Genomic DNA, 25,384 nt, shown 5'->3' on the forward strand with positions numbered 1-25,384 from the left:
GTAAGTGCGCATTGCGATCCTGTGCAGAGGGATTGTTTTATTGAAAGGCTTCGGTAGTGATCAATGAGCGAGTGGAGCTGTCCACGGTGCTGAAAGTTAGTTCATGATGGACGGACTTTCAGCACCACGGACAGCTCAGCTCCCATATGCACACATATACATTATAATAAATCACATTTATTAGTATTATTTTTTTCTTCTCTACACTCTTCAGCTGTCTCTATTGTTGCTTCTGGAACTTTACTGCCACCGGAGCAAACTGTGCAACAAAAAAAAACTCCAATAACAGCCCCTAAGACTGAATTTGTTGCTGCTGCTGCTGCTGCTGCTGCAACGCCACGACGTGTGGATGATTGGGTTTCAGCCTTTTTTTGCTTTATGCCTCCACAGCTGCTCAATCTCTGGGGGGCAGTTGGGGGGCTGTATTTCCTCGGGGTGACATAACTCTTCCACTCCCGTTAATAACGCAGCCACCAGCGGCCACATCAATCTGACACCACCGGTCATGGAAGGTGCCACAGGCCCGTGCGGTCACATGGTCAGCGAGCCAATGAGCTGAATGAAATCAGCAGCTTGTAAATCAGAGGTGGCAGCGAGCTACGTGTGTTTCCTATGAAGTCAATAAATGGTGGAAATCAGATCAGAGGAGGGGGGGATTTATGAATAGGCCCCTGCTGATGGGGTTTGGCTCACAAAAAAGGTAAATTACAAGTGTGGCTCACGGGGCTGAGGTGATGAAGTGAACCAGTACACAAAAAAAAAAAAAAAAACGGGAGAAAATACACCTTCTGTGCACTTTCAGGTGCGAGAGTGCAGGTGGATCTCCAATAATTCAGCAGTTGATCACTATGAAATGAGGCTGGGCTTCACATCCCCTGGTTGCAACCTTTTCATGACGTCGAGCCAGTTGTTTTGGTCCCCTCTGCCCAATCGGAGGCTCCTCTCAACATTCTACCGGAGCCGAAATGGATCTATTCATGCAGCGGCTCCGTCCTCTCGTAAGGACCAGAACGCCCTTTGTCAGGGGCTCCGTGCTGGTACCTGACTGCTGCTGCTGCTTTAAACGGCAGCACTGACATGGAAACCCCATTACAGCTGCACAACGATTTCTTTCCAGAGCAGCAGCAGCAGCAGCAGCTCCAGCACTGTAAGTACCAGCACTACTGCGGGCGGGAGGATCGGCTCAGCAAGCAGCACGACCAATGCTGCACCTGCAATAACTGCACCTGCGATGCGCGCAAAAGCCTCGTCTTTCGCGGGACGTCGCCGACCACTGTGGGAACTTTAAGGACACCTTCGGAAACGTCTTCGAGGCAAGGTTGCCAGTACAGCGTCTGCGAGTTCACACCCTCTAGTCATGGTAGTTCATCCAGACATCATCATCCTCACCATCAGCAGCAGCAGCAGCAGCAGCAGCATTGCCGTGATCGGCAGCAGCGGGGCAGCCTGGGCAGCAGCCACAAAGACAGTAACTCCTACAATGAAATAGCCATGAGCAGCTGCAGATACAACGGCGGCGTAATGCGGCCGCTGAGCAACTTGAGCTCGTCCCGCAGAAACATACACGAGTTTGATTCCGAGTCCCAGCCTTTGCAGCCCATCTCAGCCGCAGATGCGTCGGACACTTTAGTATCCAAGCCGGAGAATAATTCCACCACCCTGATGCCTTACGCATCGGGAGACGGAGGGGGAGGCTGCGGCCACAGCGGCGGCAAATCGGGGAAAAAGAAGAACCAGAACATTGGGGAGAAGCTGGGGCACAGGAGGGCCTTGTTTGAGAAGAGGAAGCGGCTCAGCGACTATGCTTTAATCTTTGGGATGTTTGGGATCGTTGTTATGGTTATAGAGACTGAACTCTCATGGGGAGCCTATGGAAAGGTGCGTATTTACTCCGTCCCATTCACTTATTTTATGCGACTGACGAAGCAAGTCACATTTTTTTTTTTTGTATTTTTTTTCTGCATTTAAACAACTTCTGGCTTAAAAGAGAATCAGCCACTTTAAGCAGCACGAGTGTGGGCTTCGCTGCACAGTGTCCCATGCAGTCCCATCGTCCTGCCACATGCAGGCCAAAAGGCCCCACTGCTGTCCAACCATGAAGGGGAACCCCCCATAACACAGGAAGAAACTGCAATGTCAGAATTTGTTGCAGTGCACCTTAACAAGACGTGTCCCGTGTTTTGTTTTGGGGGTTTTTTTCTCCACACAGTTTATCAGAATGTGATTTCATGTCGTGATGTTGTGTCTTGTTTGGCTGTTTTTTTCTCCTTTTTTGTTTTTTTGTTGTTGTTGTTGCAGGAATCCCTGTATTCATTAGCTCTAAAATGCCTGATAAGCCTTTCTACAATCATTCTCCTGGGGCTGATTATCATATACCATGCAAGGGAGATACAGGTAAACACTTTTTCTTGTTCTTTAACTGTTGATTTTTAACAAAGGTCACAGTCTGTCATAACAGAAAATGTTTATTAAATGCTTCATTTAATGCTATATTGCACTTTTTGGGATGTGAGAAGTTGGTTTTGTCAGTGTTTGTGGGTGAATTATTCTCCAAAATTGAACAAATGTCCTCTCTAGAAAAGAAAATTAGCAACCACGCAACAACTTTGGGCCCCAGAAACAAAAAGCATGCTTGTTTCTATGCTCCTCAGCAGTCTGTGGAGCCCTGTAATTGCATAAATGATGGCTCTGTAGACTGTAGCAGACTGATCATCATCCTCTGAAGCCACGTTAGCGGTTCATTATACATTTTGATCAGATTTAGGAACTCCTCCCAGGGCTCGCTGGATGAATGTTCGTCCAGCTTCCTCCTCCCCCCTGAGATGTTCCAGCTAACAGTTTTATGACCTTGCCTTGGAGCATCGTTGCATTACTTACATTTCCTTCCTGCGTTGCCTTTTGTTGAGCAGCCACAAAATTAATGATGCCACTTTCTGCAGGGGTGCACATATGTCGGCAGAAAGGTTTCATGTATCTCAGGCGTTTCTTTTCTGTTTTTTTTTTTTTATTAATGAAACTTAAAAGGAGGAGGAGGAGGGGGGGAGAAAGAAAATGAAAAGAAACACAACTCAAGCATTTTCTCGAATCTAAAGTGACGCCACGTTTCATCATGTTAATGGATTTTTTTGTTGCGTTTACACAAGATGGGTTTTTTTTTTTTCAATGCCTTCAGCTGAGTTTTACAAGCTGATCCAGCTATTTTCATCTGCTCTCATATCTCGACTCTATTAAGTCCTAGATTCAAGATTTTTTTTGGGAGACTTAAAATAATATTACACTCGGATAAAACATTAAGTTCTCATCTTCTGCATTAACTACAGAGTGTTCATCAGCCTTGTTGGTATATTTAGCAGTTCCACGTCCCGGGAGGATATCAGTCATTAAAATAGCCCAACAGTAAAATGTGTCACCCCTCCTTTCTCCTTCAGATCTTCTCTCGTTGTAAAACCTTTTCTTTAGAAGGGATGATAGAAAAAGCATCATTACCATATTTCAATGCACAACTGAGGCTTTTTCATTTCCCCTGCAGACAGTTCCTGTAGCTGTTTATAAATTACAAAGCATACTGTAAGTTTAAACTGGCCTCTGCACATTTTACTGTGTAAATTCATAAACCAGCTTCTCTTTTTTTTACCCCCTTTGCTTGCAAAATATTGTAAGAGTTTCAGTCTTTACATGGCAGGTTTCCTTTTAGTGAGTTTTACAACAGTGTGTTAAATTAGTCCTGCCTCAGCTGCACATTTATTGTTCCTGTTGGCGTAAATCAGTTTGCCCGAGCACTGGATTGTGCTGCATGTGCTTTGGCCACTGTTGATCGTATACATAGTCTTACAGCAACACATGAATATGGATTTTTTTAAAAAGCAGCTCTAAAGCACCGTCGCTCCCTTCGTTCCACGTGACCTCAAATACCTATTTTAGCTCTAACAAAAGCCCTCCTTTAATTGTCAGCAGCTGCATATTTACCCCACAGGAAGGCTGTTCAAACCATCTTTGATCCTCTGACAGTCACATCAATATCCAAAACGTCTTTCACCCCACATAGTCCCTCTCTTCCTCTCTCTCGTCAGGATAAAGACACTTCATCCTTTGCTGACCTAGAAAAGTTTATTAAGGCAATTGTTTCCCTCCGAGTTGATTACCGCAAATCACTTCTCGCCACACATCCACAATGACGGAACAGATGAATCAGAAAACGTCACGTCACTGCGGTCTGACTCGCTGCTGCTGCTGCTGCTGCTGCTGCTGCCTCTCTCTAAAATGTACAAGTTGATTAGAAGGTCTGTCCTCTAATTCATCAAGTTCCCCTTTGGACGTAACCGTCAGCCGTTTCCTGGAACTGACTCCGTCTCACTATTTAAATCCAGTTCGGAGTGTTTATACTTCAGCTTCCACCACACCAGCTGCTCCTTTTCCCTCCCTGCCTGAGGGCCCTTTTGTGCCCGTTGTTGCTGCTCTGTCATTACTCGGTTCCTGCAGACTGACATATGTGCTGTCACACACACAGGGCACGCGCGCACAAACACACCGACACACTCGTGCACGGATGAATTAATTCTCAATCGATCTTGCTAATGACACACACACACACACACACACACATGGGCACGAGGAGATGCTGAAATGTCGTTTCCTTCTCATTTTCTCCGGGCTGCTGTTGCTCAGATGCAACACTCGTGACAAACAGTTTGGTTGAAAGCACGTAATTTATCTTCAAATGCGTAAAAGTTGACGGTATATCCGGTCAGATTGGCCACAGAGCGAAATTAAACCTCGAAAATTAAAATATCACAGCGAGTCGAGTTAATCCAGGACTGAACGGAGGATTTACTTAAAGCCTAAAAGTGAAAAGTTTGACTTAAGATCAATGTTTTTTCAGCCACTTAGCTGGTCAAATGCAAATTTAAACCTGGAAGTCATCCTGTAAAATAGGGAGTTTTGTCTATGTGATGAAATAGAACTTCTCTAAAGTAAGATGACTTGTGAGAGAAGATGAAAAACAAGAGATATTTTCACTTTTAAGCTTTCAAACCGCTCAATCCTGCACTTCTGATAGTGCAGCTTTGTAATATTGTTTATCGGGGCAGTAACTAGCACTTATCTTTTGAATAAAGTCTAATTTTTTAGTCTATAACGTCAAAAAACAAATGCTCAGCAGTCCTGTTCGACAACTTTTTGTCTAAGATGTTCAGCATTTAGTGATACAAGACGGACAAAAGCAGCAAATCCTCACAGCGGAGAAGCCGGAACAAGAGATTAACGATCGAGCACTTATCAGAATTGTTGTCAGTTAAAATTTCTGTTCATCGATCAATCAGCGGTTTTCGGCTCGGCTGCTTGTAAGATCCTCTCCGAGCTCAAAAACACTTTGTCTTTCAAACTCTGCTCCCCTCTAATTGTACCGTTAAAAAAAATCTGCAGTCTCCAGACTCAAACACCTGGGAGATGTCAATTAAGTAATTTTTTCCCCAGAAAAGCTCCACCACAGACAAAGAAGACATCACACAAGTGATTTCACAGACAATGTAGCGCTCCATACGACTGGTAAAAAGGTAATGATGAGTATAAGTGGCAGCGGTGAAGGAAGCAATCTGCTGTTTTACTAAAAGTATTAATGCAACTATAAAAGTCTGTTAACGCCAAAGAACTGCAATGATCATAAGGTATATAAATGTCAAAGGGGAATTGATATAAATATGAGAAGTAGACGTAGGTTTTCTTATATTATCTATATAAATATTTTCCCAATAGACCAAACCTCAAAATGAATCAATTTCCAGAATTTTCTGATACCTGACGATGAATTCTCTAATTAGTTAACCTCAAATTTTACAGGCTTTTGGGTAATTTAATGTTATAAACTGCATCATATCAACCTAAAATGTGTTTTACATACACAAATCCAAACAGCAAAAAGTATTAATTTCACAATAAAGGCTGTCAAATGATGAGATGCCCACTTTTTGCTCATTTTTTTGGGCTTATTTTTTTTTATTGGATCCATGGCGAGTTTTATACCACATGACATGACTTTGTTTTTTATTTACAAATAAAAAGAGCAACAAAGACGACATAATTTTCCACAGAGGAGAGTTTCAGTTGAAGGTTTGATTTTGCACAAAACTACTTGCTTAAGTTTAGGCACCAGAAGCAGTTGTTTAGATTTAGAGGAGAGAAAAAAAATCATAGTTTGGGTTAAAATACACACACGGAAACCACAAAGTTGTTTGTTGTAGCAATTTTACCGCCTTATTTGTGAATTAGAGCAGACCCACGTTTCGGTGTGAGCCTGGCCTGATGAAAGACGAGGGAAAAAAAGTGCAATGTTTTCCTGTGAAATGTGGCGGAGACTCCCGCAGAATACTAATTATTCAAACATAAGTACAGTAAAGTGCAGCACCTGATTTCAGACAATCGAAGCTTTCTCACAGATTTTCACTTTTTTAAAAAAACCCTACATTTAGCATCACCAAAGCTGCTCGTCGGTGTCGTGTGATGTTCCTCGCTCTCCTCCTTTTCGTCGAGGTTCTACAAAACGTGTTTGCAGTGATGCAACAAGGATTTTCTAAAGTGCACTTTTCCTTGTGGGAAAAATTTTGTGCTTCTGCAGTGAAATAGATTATGCATGCACATCCATGTGTACTCACAGATGCCTGTCAGATGCAGAGGCATAAGTCAGGATGATGAAATGTTTCCCCACCATTTCCAGCCCCTTAAAACTGATTTACTTGTCAAACTCGGTAAAGACGGCGCCCTCTGATGTTTATAGGGTATCGCAACGCAAAGTTTGGGTTTTTTTTTCTTCTCCTCGGAGTGACTGAAAACTCCAAAGGTCAGGTCAGACAGGATAGAAGTCGGACACCAGCTGTCATTTGAATTGTTTTGGGATACATCTGCTGTGCTGCATCGGCAGTGACGGCTGACCTACTGAGCCGAGTGCATTAACAGAGAGAGGCAGCGCATTCATGTTGTACTAAATGTCCTTAGTCTGGTCCCGCCGTCTTCAAGGAGTCGTATTATGTTCATTCCTCTGTCGTACATACCGATGCATTTCTTTTTTTATAAATCCTCTCGAAGCCGAAGCTCTGCGCCCGATTCGGTTAAAGCGATGTCTTTTGTTGACAGCTGCCGATCCACCCAAGCAGTTTTTAGACTTTTGTCGAGTTTTCTGTGTTGTCAGGCGGCAACCTGCTGTACAGCCTGAGCGGAAAAAAGGAGAGGTGAGAGTTTGTAGCTCTTCCCTAACTTTGATTTGTCATCGTGAGCGTTCTGATATGAGCCACCAGCTGGGAGCCTTTCTCACTCTCACCGCTGAGATGGCTGATGAGTTCAGTCTTTTTCCCAAAACAGACGCAAAACTGACATTTTGAAAAGTTTTCTCTTCTCCCCACATCAAAGGGCTCTTTGCCGAGGGGCATTTGTGTTAAGGCCATTGCTATTTCGCTTGTACCTTGTGATGACAGTTCTGCTGAGTTTTCTTAAACTAATGCAAAACGCTTTGGGGGCTGTTCTTGTCTTTGATGTGTGCTTTTGTGATAAAAGTCAGCGCTGATGTTTCGCAGTGGCACAATATTACATTTTACAATCTGCAGAAAAGATTAAAAAAAAACAAAAAAACAACAACGCGTCGTCCGAAAACTGTGCCAGCAAATCCTGCCAAAGCCGAGCTTGGCTGTGCTCGTCGGATCGCCCCTGGGTGCTGTTGTATGTGTCAGAGATATGGTGTAACTGCAGGAGACGCTCTGCATTTCTCACGGTGAAATCTGTCCTCCACCTGAGACTCCAGACTGGAGTCAGATAACCACCACTGGCTGGTGACCTCAGTGTTTTCACTGAACTTACAGACTTTCAAGGGCAGAGATATCTGGGCCCCCCCAAAGAGCCGAGAAACCTAAAGATTATTTATCGATGGTATTTACTAAATTGTGCTCTGCGTGTGACTTTAAACCCGCAGATGATTTTAGGTTATTAATGTGTGTAACTTGGCCGCGGCCGCCGCACTTTAAAGGAAAAGAAAGATTTATTTGGGCTTTTTACTTTGGCTCCGAGATGTTTTACTTTGCTGGAATAGAAGAATTGCATATGCAAATGCGGGACTTAATCTTAGAAACAAAAAAACGGAGTGAATCTGCACCAGCTTCAGATTTACTCAGCAAAGTGGCCTCTTAGTGGCTCACTTTGATATCATAAATAAAGCATTGCATTAATGTCTAATTGGACTGAACCTCTCAACCTAATTCACTAATGAGATTGAGCGATTTCATTCTCGGTGACAAGATATATGTTCCCATCTCCACATTACACAGATTAAATATTGAGCTGCACTCCATTAGTTATATTGAGAGTAGTGAAACCAGTAACCAACCCAGCTAGCAGCGCAGGTGAGCTCCTCTGAGACGCCGCCGTGTAGACGAAGGACAGCGAATGATCTCGGGACATATTCGGCTCCATTGTCTCTCAACCTGACATGACTGAAGCTCTCCCATGATGAGGAAAGGGCCGTGCACTCTTAGTGATTAGACTGTATTCCGAGTCCATCAGAAAACAAGCCGAAATGTCTGAGAGGAACCAGCGATGCCTGGATTTATCCTCAATTAGAAACAGTCGCCGTGCCGGCTGCCTGCTCACTGAGCTCTGCCGGTACAATGCGGGGGATTAACGTGTGTGCTCTTGTACTTTATTGTCACTGCGAGGATTCGATTTTTGGAGAGCCGAACGCGTTTTGGCCACTTTTCACTTCCACCAAATGGCTGCTTGAGAGTTAAAGCTTGGATTAGGGACACACAGATAGAGACGCGTTTGTCTGCATGCAGGTCCATAGAATTAAAATCATCTAAGAAGCAGGTTATGAGGGCTTTAAGGTCCGTTCACCCAAATCACAAAAACATAGTGTTCTCTCACTTTCACGTAGAGCTCGTCATTCCCTTTTGCCAGTTCACTATTGGAGGTCTTTTGTTCTGTGAGATTTCCACAATAACAGGGACGTCGTTTTAGAAGCAAATCTGGCTGTTGCTGTAAAGAGCGGCACTGTCGGTTGGTTTGGACCAAAGTGAAACATCTCAATCACTACTTGAGGGACTTCCACAGACATTCACTTCTTCAGAGGTTCAATACTTTAGGGATCTCATGAGATGTCTTCAAGTGCCATAACACTGTTCATGTTCAATTAGTTTTCTTTTTTAGTTTTTTGGGTTTTTTTGGTAACATATCTGATATCTAATTCGACAGACTTTCATGTTCCCCTCATAATGAATAAAAACAACTTCTATAACCTCTTAAATTTCATCTCATGCCATCAACAGGCCAAAATTTTAGCCGATCTATAACTTTGGTTTACAATATCCTGCAAAAACTAACGATTAATTCAGATAAGCCTTCGCTCTGCTTTTTGCTAAGTGCTAATGTTGTCATGCTAACATGATAAACTAAGACTGAACATGACAGCGGCATGCCAACATGCTCGATCTGAGCATCTTAATAGGTGATGTCAGCATTTAGCAGCTGCAAGAGTTTAATTTTTTAACTTTGGATTGTTGGGTTCTCTGATTAAATTCGTAAGGCCTTCACCGTACTATGTTCAGCACTGTGAGAGGACATATAATAATAATAATAATAATCCATTTTATTTGTATAGCGCTTTTCAAGAACTCAAAGACGCTTCACAGGACAAAATAATATGCTGTAAACTGTGCTATATAAATAAAATTAAGTTGAATTAATCTGTGAGCTCCACAAACAAAATCCTTTCAACTGAGACAAACATTTTCTCTTTCACAGACGTGTCTTCACATGTTGGGATGTTCAGACAGGATAGTTTGGGTGAACTGACCTCTGTAAGCAGATTAATTTGTCAACTACCTTTATTCAGTTTGTTTATTACATTTGTGTTAGTTTCATCTTCAAATTGTTCCTTTTTGTTTAGACGGTTTGCGTGAGGTTCATACATGTTGGCTTTATTTCCTTCTGATAACTTATTTCTTCCTTATTTTTTGAAAAAAAACGGTTGTGGACTTCTGAGGCGCTTTACTGCGATTACAATCACCTTATTTTAGACTTATTTTTAATATTGCTGGCTCAACATTTGCTTTTTGATAAAACCAACGAGTCATAATAATCTCTCTGACCAGCACAAATGTAATTCGGGTTGGGATCAATGAAAGACTCACTTTCTAAACCTCAGTTGCTTGCAGCCTTTGTAAACGTGTTTAACTCCCATTCCGATACTTCTAATCTAAAGTCATTTTATTTGCACGGTTCAAACTATTTTCCAGCCTCTTCTAACTAATTTAAAACTCTCCCGGCTCATCAGCTTGCCGGCTTTAATTCCTCACTCTCAGTGTCTTCCTCTGCATCTCGTTTAAAACACACACACAGTTTATTGTTGTTGGGTTTTTTTTTTGTTTGTTTCCACTGCAGATGTAGTTTCCTTCCACCTCTCTGTCATAACTGCTGCTTCTGCTGCTAGCATGGAATATTTCATGCTGCGAGCTAAAGGGCCCTTGAGTATTGTATTTCAGGTCATCCATTACCATAATTGCTTTTACTCACCAAGTAGGCTTTCCTTATGCAACCTGCTTTTAAATGTTTAATTACATTGTTTTGAGGTAACAAACTTTGTAACTGCTTTTGACAGGGCCCGTTTGTTGTTTAAAATGTAAAATAAAACGTGGCGGCTTGTGCTGTGTGCAAACAATAGATTTAGCTGCTTTCAGAGGCCTAATTCTGTAAGTAAGAAACCGTAGTAGAGTGGAGTCACAGCTTGTGTTTCCGTGTCTACATTACACTCACTTGGAAAGCCAAACAGGACGAGCTGTGGTTAGAGTTACACACTTCTCTGACAGATGTCAGTTTGTTAAAGGAGCTCGGTGTCACTCATTTGATATGAACAACTGCCCCTGAAAATTTAATTCATGTGTTTTTTTCTTCGTGTTGGGGAGAAGAAGGAGGGAGACTTTGATTGCAGCTTTTAAGTAAATATAAATGAGCTGCGGAGGCTTTTGTGGGGCAGTTGTTCAGGGGCATTAGTTGCTGCTGTTTTTTTTGGGATGTGCCAGCTTGTTGACAGTTGATATTTCTTGTACAGTAGCTGTTTGACACATAATTGGCTTAGAGGCTGTAATGAGCGCGAGGTGCTCGGCGGCGGAGTTTGCGTGTCGAGGCTGCGGTCTAGCGAGAGATCCTCTGAAGCTGTCAAAGCGTAGCATGTGGAGCGTTCATGTATGTCTGCGAGAAAAGTGGCAGCGTGAGGCGTTATTGATTTTTTTCTTTTCCTGTGTGCTTTCTTTGTCCTTGAGTCGAACACGATGAATGGGGGGCTTTCATTGCGATGCGAGAAATATGACTATTTCAGCAATTCCATTTTTATGTAACGTGCTAAATTTACAATCTAGGTCACTGATCCCATTAGCCCTTCAGGAGTGGGACAGGTTTTTTTCTTTTTTTTTTTAGAAATTCCAAATTAAACTAAATGGAGAGTAGCTGGCACGCTGCCGAGTCGTGATGTGTGCCTCCAGTGTGCGCTGAAGATTATGAACATTTCATTTGTCATCATAGCAAAAGGAGCTGTTTTGACACGTCGGCTGTATTTCACACTCAAGACGGCAGAGAGCCTGTAGGAAAGTTGAGGAGGGAGCTGGCATTTATTTGGACCTTTTCCCGTGACACAGAAACGCTGCACAACCCCTACGCCCCTAATTCATCAACCCCACCCTGTGTTTTAACTTTAACGGTTTAGAAAAAGGACAGCGAAGGTGGTGGCTCACTGGAAAAAGGTACAGTTTAAGAAGGTCAGGCGGCTGAATGGGCGGAGGCATCAAAATACATCACGACGAGAATAAATACAATCACAGATCGCATCGAAACGTGAACAAATTGTGGCGTGAGTCGAGTAAATTAGGCTGAAATAACTTAAATAGACTTCATTAATGCGTCCGCTCTCTTGGCATCTCGGCTGATTTCAGGGTGTTAAACATAGAAATCTAATGTAATGCAATTAACACACATTAAGATAAGGTCAGGAAGTCTTTTTTTCCCACATTCGCTCAGGCTAAAAGGGTTACAGAAAATCCTGGACATGCAGTGCAGAGGTCAGTGTGGAGATTTCAGGCAGAGCGAGGTGCTGATTTAATGGTGGTGCAAATCTTTTTCTTTCTTACGTAGACTGAACCTCATGTCAGGAGTGGATTTATAAGACGTCAGAACTAAGATGACGATAACAAATAGTAGTAGTAAATGATCAGATTTAGAAATAGCGCTTTTCTAGACACTCAAAGACACTTTACACTGTCAGTTACTCATTCACACATTCATCCCGGTGGTGGTGGGAGCTTCGGTTGTAGCCACAGTTGCCCCGGGGCAGACTCCCATTCTGCCCCTCCGACCACCACCTCAAACAATCCATTCATTTGCATTCACACCAAGCAAGGTGGTGAAGTGTCTTGCCCAAGGACACAACGACCATGACAGAGGGCAGAATGGAACCTCCGACCCTCTGATCGTTGACCGACTCGCTCTATCACCTCAGCCACAGCCGCCCAAATCGTGCATTTTTGCTTAATAGCATTCTCTCTTTAAAGCAGCTCTTCACCATTATATTATATTGTTATTTTCACCCATTTGGAGAACAGATTGGGTTCCATTACATTACAGGTTAACTGCACATATATGATGCATTAAATGTACTGTAGCACAGTGACAGCAACCATTAACAACTAGAAATGTGTAGTCTTCCCTCCTTAAAAACTGTATAGAGTCTCAAAACTGACATGTTAACCCGACTATAAAGTAGAAATACAGGCCTGATTGTTTTGCTTTTATGATCCGTGACTCATCCAATTAACTATTCTGATGTATTATTCATCCATCCATTATCTATACACCGCTTAATCCTCACGAGGGTCACTCACATTCACACCTACGGACAATTTAGAATCACTAATTAACCTCAACATGTTTTTGGAGGAAGAACCCGGAGAGAGAACCCACACTGCACGGGGAGAACATGGAGACTCCACACAGAAAGATCCCGGGTGTCCTCACCGGTACGCGAACCGGCGACCTTCTTGCTGCGAGGCGACAGTGCTAACCACTGAGCCACCTTGCAGCCCTGTATTACTCTTTTTTTTATTTTTTAAAATACTAAATCCCAAGAAATCAGTGCTTTCGCAGCACAATACACAACCTTCCCCCTCCTCTGACCTCACATCTTCCCCTGATCATTTTCATCCCTCCAGCTTGGTGCTGAATGATGAACTGACGTGTGCTTACAATCTCGTCTCTGGTCGTGTTGAGCTGTAAGCAAAAGAACACTCTACCGTGTACGTGCACGTTTTCATTTTAAAGCCTTGAGAAGCCTCTGGACGTCCCATAATTCATTACCGAGCACATTAGGGAGGTTTCCGACAAAGTGTAATGGTGCAGTTTTTCTTTTTCCTTTAGAAAAGCGTCTGCCCTCATGGCAAAAAAAAAAACAGCCGCCAGGAAGCCTCGCTCGCATTTGCTGACAGCAACGTTTTGTGAAATATCTACTGCCACTTGTGACGGCTCGTACAGGCAGAGGACCTTGACGTGATTGAGTGGATGGAGCAGGAGCAGCTGTGGAGGAATATCAGCGCCGTGTGTCAGAGAGAGGAATTATTTAACTAATGCAGGGCAAGTTAATGTGCTTTGATAGTGTTTAATCTGCAGCCGGCAAACACAAAACTGCGTAAGGGGAGGAAGATTGAGACAGTCCATCTACAGCCATAAGCATGATGGGGGATCACTGGTGATGGCAGTCCGGAGCTCGGCCATTAGTTCAGGGTGAATAAACCGTGCTGCGAATCTCCTGAGCCGAGATATCTGCAGATTGGCCTGAAAGTGAGGAAGAGGAGGAGGAGCAGCAGAAGTGACCATGTGAGGAAGCTGCTGAATATGACAGAGGACAGGGCGGAGAAGAGTGATGAGAGGTGTTGGGATCCACACGCCGAGGTCCCCCCGGTGGAACAGCCCACCTTCTGGTCGGGGGTGGCCAGGCGATCAGAAGCTAATGCTAATGTGGAGGCGGCAGATGTTCTCATCAGTATAATGCTTTGAAGTTGAAAATGCTCACCGCGTGCTGCTAATGTAACGCTTGACGTGACGCTTTGTGTTGGTTTTTTTTAAGGAGCTTGAAAGCAGAAGTATAGAAGCATAGAAGGGAAATCTGGGGCAGAATATGTCATTCAAACAAGATAGAGACGTGTGAAACAGACCAAACAACGTCTCAGCTTTTACCATCTACCGCTATGAGATACAGGATTTATTATTTTCTTTTCTCTGATTAGTCTGTCAAATGTCAGAAAGTGGTGAAAAAATGCCAATCACGCCGTGGATCCCCTGAGCACAGACAACCCAGACATCTTTAAATGTCTTGTTTTGTTCAAACAAAGTTAAAATCTCAAATATATCCAATAGTTTAGTAGCTGCTGATTATTATGTTTTTATCATAATTGACTATTTTGGAGTTTTTTCTGTCACCATCAATATTTAAGGCACTGTCTGGACTTTTTTTTTTGCTGCTGTCACATTGTCACTGTAATATAAAATCCTGCAACTCTATGGAAACACAACAACCATGACTAGTAGACAAGACGAGAGAACCCCAATACATCTTTTGTTTCGTATGAGAAATGTATAAAGCCGTAAGTTATTAAAAAATAATGTCTTTCATTATTTATTTTACAAAAACTTGAAAAAACCTGGAACCAAGTGCCCACGAGAGTTACCAACACGTGAACAAAAGTGAGGCTTGATGTAAGAAACAGACATTTTGCTCCTTACGCTTTTAGTTTGTTTCCATACTTGTTTCCTACCTGCTCTGTGTGAGCTGCAGAAGTCCATTAATTTGCGTCACATGACCGTTGCTGTCAGTAGTGGCTTTGCAGTTGTGCCAAGGAGAGCAGGATTTATCATTTTTTACAGAATATGGTTCGAGTGAATGGTTCGTTTTTATCTCATTTTAAAATGAAGCATACACAATAAAGTCATTTTGATGATTTAAGCTTAGATTTAAATAAGTTTCCCAGCAGAATGGTGTGTCACAGATTATTAATATTGTCAATTTTTAAAATATAACATGCTTTCAAATCCGCCTGTGGGGGTTTTGGAGTTCAGAGGGTTCATTTCAATATTCAAAATTTTTAAATTTGACGCTTTAGGTTGCATGAAACTTGAGAGAACTAATCATCACTGAAATATTTTCTAACCATACAGACAGAAATAGTAACAATGGCTTCTAAAAAGGCAGGGCAAACATATAAAAACATGCAAAGGCATGATATTTCAGTGCTGCAGCTTTCACCACATACCCTTGTACATGTCTGAGGGGCATTTCTGGCCTTGAAACAATATACGTCCCCCGCCATATGAGTTGTTTGTCATTTTCTCAGGCTACACCTCCGAATGTTGTTCTGAGCGCAGGTCTTTAACAAATGTAGGTTAAAAAAAATGTAATTTAACAACTTGGGGCAATTTGTGACTTATTCTTTAATGGGTTTAATGATTTCCTGTAGCTTTGCTGCGTCACCATGATGAAAATGTATGCTGTCTTTTACCCTTCATCAGCCTCACTGTGCCCTCTCCTTGCAGCTATTTATGGTGGACAATGCAGCTGATGACTGGAGGATAGCCATGACATATGAGCGCATCTTCTTCATCTGCCTGGAGATCCTGGTGTGCGCCATACACCCCATCCCCGGGAACTACACCTTCACCTGGACAGCACGCTTGGCCTACTCCTATGTGCCATCCAAGACGGATGCGGACGTGGACATCATCCTGTCCATCCCCATGTTCCTGCGGCTGTACCTCATCGCTCGAGTCATGCTGCTGCACAGCAAGCTCTTCACCGATGCGTCGTCCCGCAGCATCGGTGCACTCAACAAGATTAACTTTAACACGCGCTTCGTGATGAAGACCCTCATGACCATCTGTCCCGGCACTGTGCTGCTGGTCTTCACCATCTCGCTATGGATCATCGCTGCATGGACAGTGCGAGCTTGCGAGAGGTGCCTGGATCAGTTTCTCACGCTATGCCACGCTGCTCAGCATGAAACATAGATAAGGAATAAAAATAGATAGCGTACACACGTCTTAGCTCACTCTGTGTCTGAACATCGAGATAGAAGGATTTACACATCCTGTAAGGGGAGATTGCAGAATCCTGACAAAGCAGTTGATGCTCTTTTTTTTCCCCTCTTTCTGTTTTAAAAAACGAGTTTTAGTTATGAGGAGAAGCTGGAGTGCAGCAGATTTCTGCAGGTGCATGAAGGCAAGTCAATCTATTGCATTTATTATTCATTACAGGTACCATGACAACCAGGACATAACCAGCAACTTTCTCGGAGCCATGTGGTTGATCTCAATCACGTTTCTTACCATTGGATATGGAGATATGGTCCCACATACTTACTGTGGGAAAGGAGTCTGCCTCCTGACTGGCATTATGGTGAGTACACCGCAGACCGATCGCTCTTTTTGACAGACCGCACTTTTAATGCGGAGAAACTGATACGCTGCTGAAATCAATGAGACTGTGCGTTCACGTCTTAGGGTGCTGGCTGTACTGCCTTGGTGGTGGCTGTGGTGGCGAAGAAACTGGAGTTAACCAAAGCTGAAAAACACGTCCACAATTTTATGATGGACACCCAGCTAACAAAAAGAGTAAGCGGACGCTCCACACTCACATCACAGACGCTTAACCCGTTGGCAATCTTGACTGAAATCCCTCTGTTTTGTCACTTTAGGTGAAAAACACAGCTGCGAATGTTCTCAGGGAGACGTGGCTCATCTACAAGAACACCAAACTGGTGAGGAAGATGGACCACGCCAGAGTCAGGAAGCACCAGAGAAAATTTCTCCAAGCCATTCACCAGTAGGTGCCCTGCTCTTAACGCTGACCTGTGTGGGTCTGACACCTTTTGTTGTTTTTTTTTTAATCCTGCAGTACATTCATGTGACTGACCGCTGAGCAGCACAAACCTGAAATCTGAATTGTTTGACACCTGTAGCAAAAAATTATGTGCTCATATTATTGAAGGATCTTGTTCCTCATTACCGTGCTTCACCTGACTTGACTAACTTTACAGATGTGCTAATGAGCTGGGCTGTTGATTCTGCATGTAAAATATGCACGGGAACTAGATTTATGCAAATATTATTCACTTGATCCACTAGAGGTTCTTGTAAAGCATTTATATTTAAAGCAGGGTACGAATTGTCATTATGAAAGCGACACATTTTTTTTTTATCTGTGCGGGACTCATTTTTTACCTTGAAATATTCCGGAGCTACAGAATTCACGGCATATTGATTTCCCTCTCGCTCGCCTCTCGCTGTCACAGTGACTCTTGCGCGTCCTCCTGCGCTGCGAGTCAGATGTCAGACTGACCTCAGGGCTGACACATTTGGGTTTCTACTTCTCTAGCGGCTGGTCGGACACTTACCTGTCAGCGAGTCTTTTAGTGGGTCCCCGGGGACCCCCCCAAAGTGCTACCTAACTCCAAAACAGTATTGATTTTAGCCTCACCTCGCTGTTGTTTTTCTTCAACCTACAGTGCTCACCAGCACGCCCGCCCCGTGGCTTCTTTCAGTAACAGGCTCAGTGCTTTATTCAAACAAATGCACGGCGATGTTATTGATATGTAGCTGTAAGTAAAATGTCCTCTGTCTGTATGTTTCGTTGCCGTCTGTGGTCTGATTCATGTATAAGGATCTCTGTGGCACAGCTTTGATTTGCTCATGAATCTCTTGAACGTGCATTTATGTTTCAAATGCATCAGGATGTTTAATTATAAGGTAGGGAAGCACATATACGCACAAACTGTCCGCCGCCGCTGCTACAACCCGCATCCAGGTTTGTGCAGTTTAATAGCGTTTTCTCTGTGTTGCTTTCTCAAGTCATTACACCCTCGCTGTTGTGTTCCGGCGGTTTGCAGCAGCGATGACAATGTCTCATGTCCACCTTCTGTTCTCTAGGACAGCCTAATAATGGAAACGGCTTTGAGCTAAAGCTAAATCTATACAGAACCAGATTCGGTGGGAAAAAGTCACGTCCAGCTCTGTGTGCAAGGACAAACCGCTCAGCATGGCGTCGACGTCCTCCCGTCACACCTTTGTCTTAGAAAGATTTGTGCGTGAGGGCTTTCTCTGGTAGTACATGTGCAGAGTGAAGTCTGGATTGAGATTAAAATACAATAGGAAGTGTCCCGACAAGTGGAGGGTTGTAAAAAAAGAAAGAAAGGCCTACGGGCGTCCTTGACTTGTCAGGAGGTGACGGTAAACATCAAATCGGTTATCGCTTGTTTCCTGCGCTAAAAGCTGCAAGACGGCGTGAAAAGTTTGCTGGCGAGTCCTCATCAGCCACCGCAGAGAACGTGAGGTGTAAACTGCTGCTAAACAGACGCTGTGAGGCACCGTCTGTGAATGTTTACCGGCGAGGAGGTCGTCGCTGTATTTCTGATAACCAAGACTTAGAATCGCTGAGAAACGACACTCCGGATTCCAGGATGAAACACTGTAAAAGCCAAGGGGAGGCGACAGCGTAGCGAAGGAGGGTTACAGAGTTGAGCAAAAACAGATTCTTGCCATCTGAATATGTTTATCTGATGTTGTAATAATTCATTTGTCTACTTCATGTTTCCTTTTTTTTCCTGTTTGTGTCGACACAATGCAATAGAGCTCGAAAGTAAGTCTTCGCCTCACACGTAGATACAGACCTGTTGTGTGCATGCTAACGAGAGCTTGTCCTTGAACCCAATAATGTTACTAAAAAAAAAATAAATAACACTCCCTCATTTGATAAGTGAAATTCATGCCTCAGAAATGTTTGCCTTTAGTCGACTCCACATGACACAATCCCGATGCTGCCAGATTAGTTTTGCTACGAAGGTCCTCAGAGCAGCAAAACACACATTAGTCTCACATTTTTCCTGCTTTTTTTTTTATTATTGCTGAACGGACACATGCTGCACATTTACACACCCACAGATGCATATCAAGTGAATTTCAATTATCAGTGACGGAGGGTGTTTTTCTTTCCATTTCTGCATGGATGTGATGAGACTTTGATCTTTAATCAGAAAGCCACTGATTAAACTCCAATCAACTGTGTTTTCACGTACCGAAGGATGACGACTAGAGCTCTACAGGAGACAGACCTGCAGTAGCACAAGTATACGATTCTTTGTTGTTTGTTTTTTTTACATCCCTCAAAAGTCATGTTATGCAACCGAGCAGCCATGCTCGTACAGATCAGGGGCTCAGGGTCATCTTTCGGCGAGTGGAACCATTGTTACGCCTGTTACGACATTCGCAGCCACATTTCCTCCATTTCCCCGTTGGATGACACAGTAGCAGAGAGTTACCGCGGCTGGCCAACGGCGTAAACAACAAGCACACGCAGCTGTCATGGGAGAAATAATTAAGGAGAGGTGGCGACAGGTGCAGTTCAGGTCATTTGGATGGGTACAATTTGCCACAAACGCAGGCATGATGTCGCACACGTGCGGCCAAATGTGTAACAGAATGTTTTAAGCCGCGCCAGCTGCGAATTCAAGTGTCTCAATACTGTCAAGACCAATCCTCTCCTTAGGGAACGCTGTCCCCTGCCATCCACAAGGTTGAAGCAGGGAATCATAGCAAGAAGCAGGACAGCAAGTGCTTGTTAGCTGGGAGATCAGTGAATTGGAGAAACGGGAAAGTGACCTGAGAGGAAGGTCAGGGTAAAGCCTCCGAGCAATCCCGTTTGTGCCGGGGAGAGGCTGCAAACTGTGAGCGACACCGTGAAGCTGTCAGCGGGGACGAGATAGAGGGGAGAGAGGAGAGGAAAGAAAAAAAAAAAAAAACAAGCGTCAGACTGCAGAATGTTCACCCCGTCCATTACACCGAGGAGGGGGAATTTGCATTTCTTTCCACAATGAGCTGGACGGAGGTCATTACACAGAAAGCAAGTTGGGAGGGTGAAAAATATAGAGCAGCACTAACTGAGATTGCCTTAACAGATTTAGTGGGGGTATTGGAAATCTTAGCGTAGCTCTTTTCCCTCCTGATGAATAGCAAGCAGATTTAGAGTGCTCATTCAAAAAAAAAAAAAAAACAGGAGAGCTGCCCACGACGAGTGATTGACCGAGGAAAAGAGACGTAGGAAATAAAAGGGAGGCTGACCTCCGGCTGCACCGTGCTTCGACCCCATCTGACAGCTATTGGTCATCCAACTGTGAAATGTATAATTCTAACAGGTCTCACATCAACCTGCATTTAACATTGAATATCTTTCATAATGTCAGAGAGACTACCTCCTTCTTTTTTTTGTTTGTTTCATTTAACTACCTGAATAATAAAAGTGCTATTTTTCCCAGTATAGTACTTGTCTTTAGAGTCTGTATGAAGCACTTCGGGCCTCAGCTGTTAGGACGTTTTCCCCTTTTTGCCTGTAGTTTTCCTTTAGCGACTCTTGTGGCACCCTCTGTTGGTCTAACCTGTCATCTTCGCTCCACATTTGCCTGTCTTCAGGAAACAGAAAAAAAAAAAAAATCCTGCGTTGCATGAGAATGGATGCATCTCGACTAATTAACAGAGTCCCCCGAAGGCCCCTTTAAATCCCTCCTTGATCTTCATTAACGTGCGCATCTGATTGACACACGACCTAACGATCACCTCAAAGTGCCCTAAGTTAGCGAGGGAGATTGTTATTATGATTATATCTAAACTCTGAAAGATAGAGTGCCGTCACGACGCTACCAGTGAATCAGGAGGAGGGGAAGAAAAAAAAAACCTCTTTAATAACTCGAAACCACGTGTGGTTGACACCCTACAATACTGCACAGTTGCTGTTTTTGCGCCCCCTGAGAAGATCATTAAAAACAGGCTTTAGAAGCCTAATTAAACAGGAGACGTGAATTATTTAAGCATGTTGTATGAAGTAGGTGAGGTTTTAGACTTTGCGAGCAGGATAATAAAGGAACGTATTTGCAGGTTATTTTAACTCACAAGTTGGAAAATTTTTTTAAACAACTTCTACTTGTGATACACGATTAATAGGAACAGAGTCGAGGACGTTTTTTTACGTTTATATTAAGAGAAACCACACGTGCAGAAAGCTGCGTTAAACATTAGCCTCTGTGTTAATATAAAACAGATATATTTGTCTTTTTGAGTGACTAAATAATTTAGAAGTTGGTTAAAGCCGACGGGAACTTTAAAGAAACAGCCGTCAGCCTTTTTTTTTTTCTTCTTTTTGCCGTTTTATAATCTCAAACGTCAAATAGATAAAGGGCTCGATAAAAGCTGTTTGCACTGCATAGGTGCTCTGGTGTGAGTATTCTAGTGTGGTTGTGTGTTTTGGTTGAGTAGGACGCAGAGCTGATCTCATTCTCCTCCGTGGCAGCTCTTCTCCCCTCTGTGGCCTCCTATCCACTTGCATGCAGCTCAACCAAACAGACTGACCCCCTGCAATCCCTGCATTCTCTACACACATCCTGTGCATGTCCTGGGAGTGTTCTCCATGTGTATGCCTTGTGTGTGCACAAATTTAAACAAAAAAGAGAGAGAAATGATCGACTCTGATCGCGTTAATTTATTGGGTTCTGAATGGTCTTGTGTTCAGATTGAGAAGTGTTAAAATGGAGCAACGCAAGCTGAATGACCAAGCAAACTCACTAGTGGACCTTGCTAAGGTAAGCTAGACTAACAGTCTCCTGCTGCATTGTGCATCAGGTTTCTCTCCTCTTGTGTGACTGAATTCAATGCATGCCAGTTCGCTCGCTGAGTTAGTTGTGTTTCCTCATATAATCAAAGTCTACAGGTGTCAAATAAACAGACAGGCTTTACATCGGTGTGATGGTTCTGGTTGACTGCGCTGGGTGTGAAATATTAACTCCTCTTCATTTCACCGTGCAAGGCGCCGTCCCCGGGACATCCTCCTGAAAATAACTGAATGAGAGCAACAAGAGCCTCTTTTAATGCGAAAACCCTCCCCCCAGTCCAGTTTTTCATGTTATGTATTCTCTGATGTTTGTCTCCAGATGCACTAAACAGAAGTCGACAAACCTTAGGGAAAGACCAGGCAGTGCGCCAGCCTGACACAGCAGAAACAGTAACCTGGGAAGGGAGACACACTGTGATCTGATGATTCAGCCAGAAATAAAGGCAGAGAAAAAGAGGAGAGAAAGGCAGAGCACTCTGACATTCAAAAGTACACCACAGTCACACTGGATTCAGGCCAGCGTGTCATGAAAGGTATTAGTTAATATCGCCTAATCACCTCGTGCTGTAAAACAGCAGCGAGAGTCGGGAGATGACATTGGACGAGGTGGCGTTTGGCCGCTCAGCTGGATTGTTGCTGTAGGAGTCTGCATCCAGAGGAGGGCAGTGTAGCTTCAGACTTCTCCTGCTCTCGGTGGGAAGATGGAGCTAAATAGAGCTGAACATATCTTTGGAAGATGCATCACCACTGCAGTGCTCTGTGAAATTCCTCAGATCACAATGTATCCCCTTAATTCATTATCTCCTCCACAGTCTCGTGTAGACTCCCTTTTTTTTTTTTCTTCCTTTTTTTTCTCCCCCATTCAGTGTGACGTCAGTGATGCAGTATTTGTTGAATGTCGTTTCCTCCCACAGCATTTTTTTTTTTTTTTTTTGTCACGTTTTCCATTTAGGCTGAATTACATATCTTCAAATTGCAAAAAATTGCTCTCTGAAGCTGCTGTTTGAAACAATCTCTGCCCCTCTCTCATTATCTGCTCCAGAAATGGCTTTATAGTGTCAATTTGTGGTTTTATTTTACGGTTGAAGCGGATCTCTAATGACCCCCCTGTATTCTTGCTCCTGTATTTATGACATTTCTTCCCTCGTGGAGCCTCGTTTCTCGCTCTCCAGCATTTCACGTCATCGCTATTTAATATGTTTCATTTCATGATTTGCAGATGCAGACTTGGGTTAGTTTAGCCTTACGATTCATCTCATTTTTAGAAGATCTGTGTAGGATAGTAATTCCACACACTTAGGTCTTATCTGTTTATTGAATTTAATTTGTAATCTATTGAAAAATCTTCACATAAGCAACCAAGAGGGAGATTATTCGAGTAGCAGAGCACGGTGAAAATCTCATTTCGACTATAGCAGTCTCGCTAAGCGGTGTCAGTGCTTCTTTAGTCCTCACTGATTCACATAAACAGCCCATCCCATCATTCCCGCCTCAAATCAGAGGAGCACAAGGTAAGTGATGGATGACATCGCCTCTAGGCTGCCAGGGATTATTAGAGCCTACGCTGAATAATACCTCAGAAGCCGCCCTCTAGCAGCATCACTCCCACTCCTCATCCGAAATGTGACACGGATTTCTCAGTCTGCTGTTGACTGAACCTCAGGGGGTTTTGGAAAACAGCAGCTACAGTATATTTTTAAAGACTCTTAACAGATGGCTGATGCATCAAAAGAGCAGAAAGCGTCATGCAAAGTCAGCAGGCACCTTTCCTGTCTGCTCAAGGTCACGGACTAATGTACTCCGGTCTGCACGGAAACATGAAGTCCGTATAAAAGCTGCCCCCTTCGAGGTCGTGTTCTGATGGAAAACATGCCGGTTGTCGAGGTAGAAGCTCTGATGCATATTTTTTTTTAAATACTGATGTTTTTCTGACATGGAAGTTACTTTTTGTGTTTGAACTGAAAAACAGAGTCCATGAAAGTAGCATAATAAAAGCATTCTGACTTTCACTTCTAAACTGTTATGTCACCTGGATTTTCATGTAGATAACAGGTTTTCTATTTTTAATTTATCAGCCATCAAAACTGGTATTTTATGCTAAATGCCAAAAGCAAAGCATAGATTCCCTTTTTTTTTTTCCTCAAATGTGCTGTTAAACAGTACTCACATGCCCACCCTGAACAGAATTTGCTTGCTCAGATAGTTTCTTTAGTTTGCACAGGCCACACAGAAATCCCTCCTTAAAGATATTTAAGTGTACAGGACGTGACACAAAATGTGTAGTTGATTTTGGGTGTAAAACATCCCTTTTTGTGCCACTGTTCCTCTGCTTTAGCAGGCAAATACTGTCCACTGTATCTCAAAAAGGGGAGTTTGAACTAAAAAGACTTTTATTTATTTATCTAACTCAGACTTTTGATGCCTTATGTTAGATTTAGCTGACAGTTTATTGCATTTTTATTCAGTAAGACTGTTTTTCCACAATGTCTTAAACTGAAATCACCGAAAGCACATATTTGCAGTGTACATATGGGCACGTGAGTATTGCTTTAAAATTCCTCCACAGGCATTGATTAATGTCTTAAAATCTCTTCTCTTTCATATCTAGAATGTTTTTCTTTCCATGTAAATAATCCCTTGCTGCCCTAAAATGGTAATGTCACCCTTTTGCCTCCTTTAAAATGAATGGATTTATAAAGCATCCACCTCTATTTCCCTCCCCTCCTGTCCGCCACTCACTGCAGTTCGAGCACACCAGCTCAAAAACTGTAAAACTACTCTATGCTGCACAATGGCAGGTTGTAATAGTGGACTAATTCAGCCATGTTTGAAGCCATGTTTTTGATTCTAAATAAGAATAATGATTTTTAAAAACAAAAAGAAGTCTGGATTGGTTCCTAAAGTTGGTTACATATGAAACCCTGGAAATCTGAATCTGTGTTTATCATTGATGCGGTTTCAGGGTGGAGATGCTTGGCTGTGGCACCGACTGTCTTCCAGCATCTAAAAAATACCAAAAGGAAATTCTAACAAGATACAAAAATCTTGATTTTCATCAGAAGGGGTCTTTAAGATTGACTTGAAAAATGTGAACCTACTTTTTTACTGCTTTTTTGCTTGTCAGACATTTTTTATTGTTTTAAAATCAGCCTGCAACTTGAATTGAATGCACTGAGAAAGTGAATCGTATTTCTTGTACTTCCTTTCGTCTCCTTTTCAGAACGAACTCTCTGCACTGTCAACTGCACATTTTACTGAAGTGTTAAAGAAGTCTGTGTTGTTACCGTCACTCTTGTGTTTTCATGCAGTATTTTCAGGTCAAACATCAAAAGTAACGTCAGTTTGGAAAATAATGGCATTAAGTGTGTTTCCTCTCTCCTGTTCCAGACTCAGAACATCATGTATGACATGATATCGGACTTGAATGAGCGAGGAGAGGACATGGAGAAGAGGATTGCCCTGCTGGAGACAAAGCTGGAGACTCTACTGAGTAACTTGCAAGCTCTGCCTGGACTCATCAGCCAGGTGATCAGCCAGCAGCACAGGGACTTCCTGGAGGTGCAGCTCCAGCCTTATGACAAACACAGCCCTGAGCGCTCACAGTCAGTGTCCCGACGGAGGTCGTCCTCCACAGCACCGCCCACCTCCTCCGAGAGCAGCTAG

General features: G+C 43.1%; 1 protein-coding gene across 2 annotated transcripts; it reads left to right on the forward strand.

Moving 5' to 3' along the window:
- The first annotated feature begins 1,467 nt into the window (after window positions 1-1,467).
- On the forward strand, window positions 1,468-25,384 carry kcnn2 (potassium calcium-activated channel subfamily N member 2). 2 transcript variants are annotated; one of them, XM_008304025.1, is made up of 8 exons: window positions 1,468-1,878; window positions 2,299-2,394; window positions 15,607-16,025; window positions 16,279-16,465; window positions 16,570-16,680; window positions 16,764-16,891; window positions 21,623-21,692; window positions 25,109-25,384. In XM_008304025.1, exons 1-8 carry the CDS (start codon window positions 1,492-1,494, stop codon window positions 25,382-25,384), a joined length of 1,674 nt encoding a protein of 557 aa, XP_008302247.1. In that variant the 5' UTR covers window positions 1,468-1,491. The 2 variants fall into 2 exon arrangements, with proteins under 2 accessions (XP_008302247.1, XP_008302248.1); XM_008304026.1 differs by having other exon boundaries at window positions 16,324-16,465.

This window comes from Stegastes partitus, unplaced genomic scaffold (genome assembly GCF_000690725.1).
Source record: "Stegastes partitus isolate 25-593 unplaced genomic scaffold, Stegastes_partitus-1.0.2 Scaffold2118, whole genome shotgun sequence".
NCBI lineage: Eukaryota > Metazoa > Chordata > Actinopteri > Pomacentridae > Stegastes > Stegastes partitus.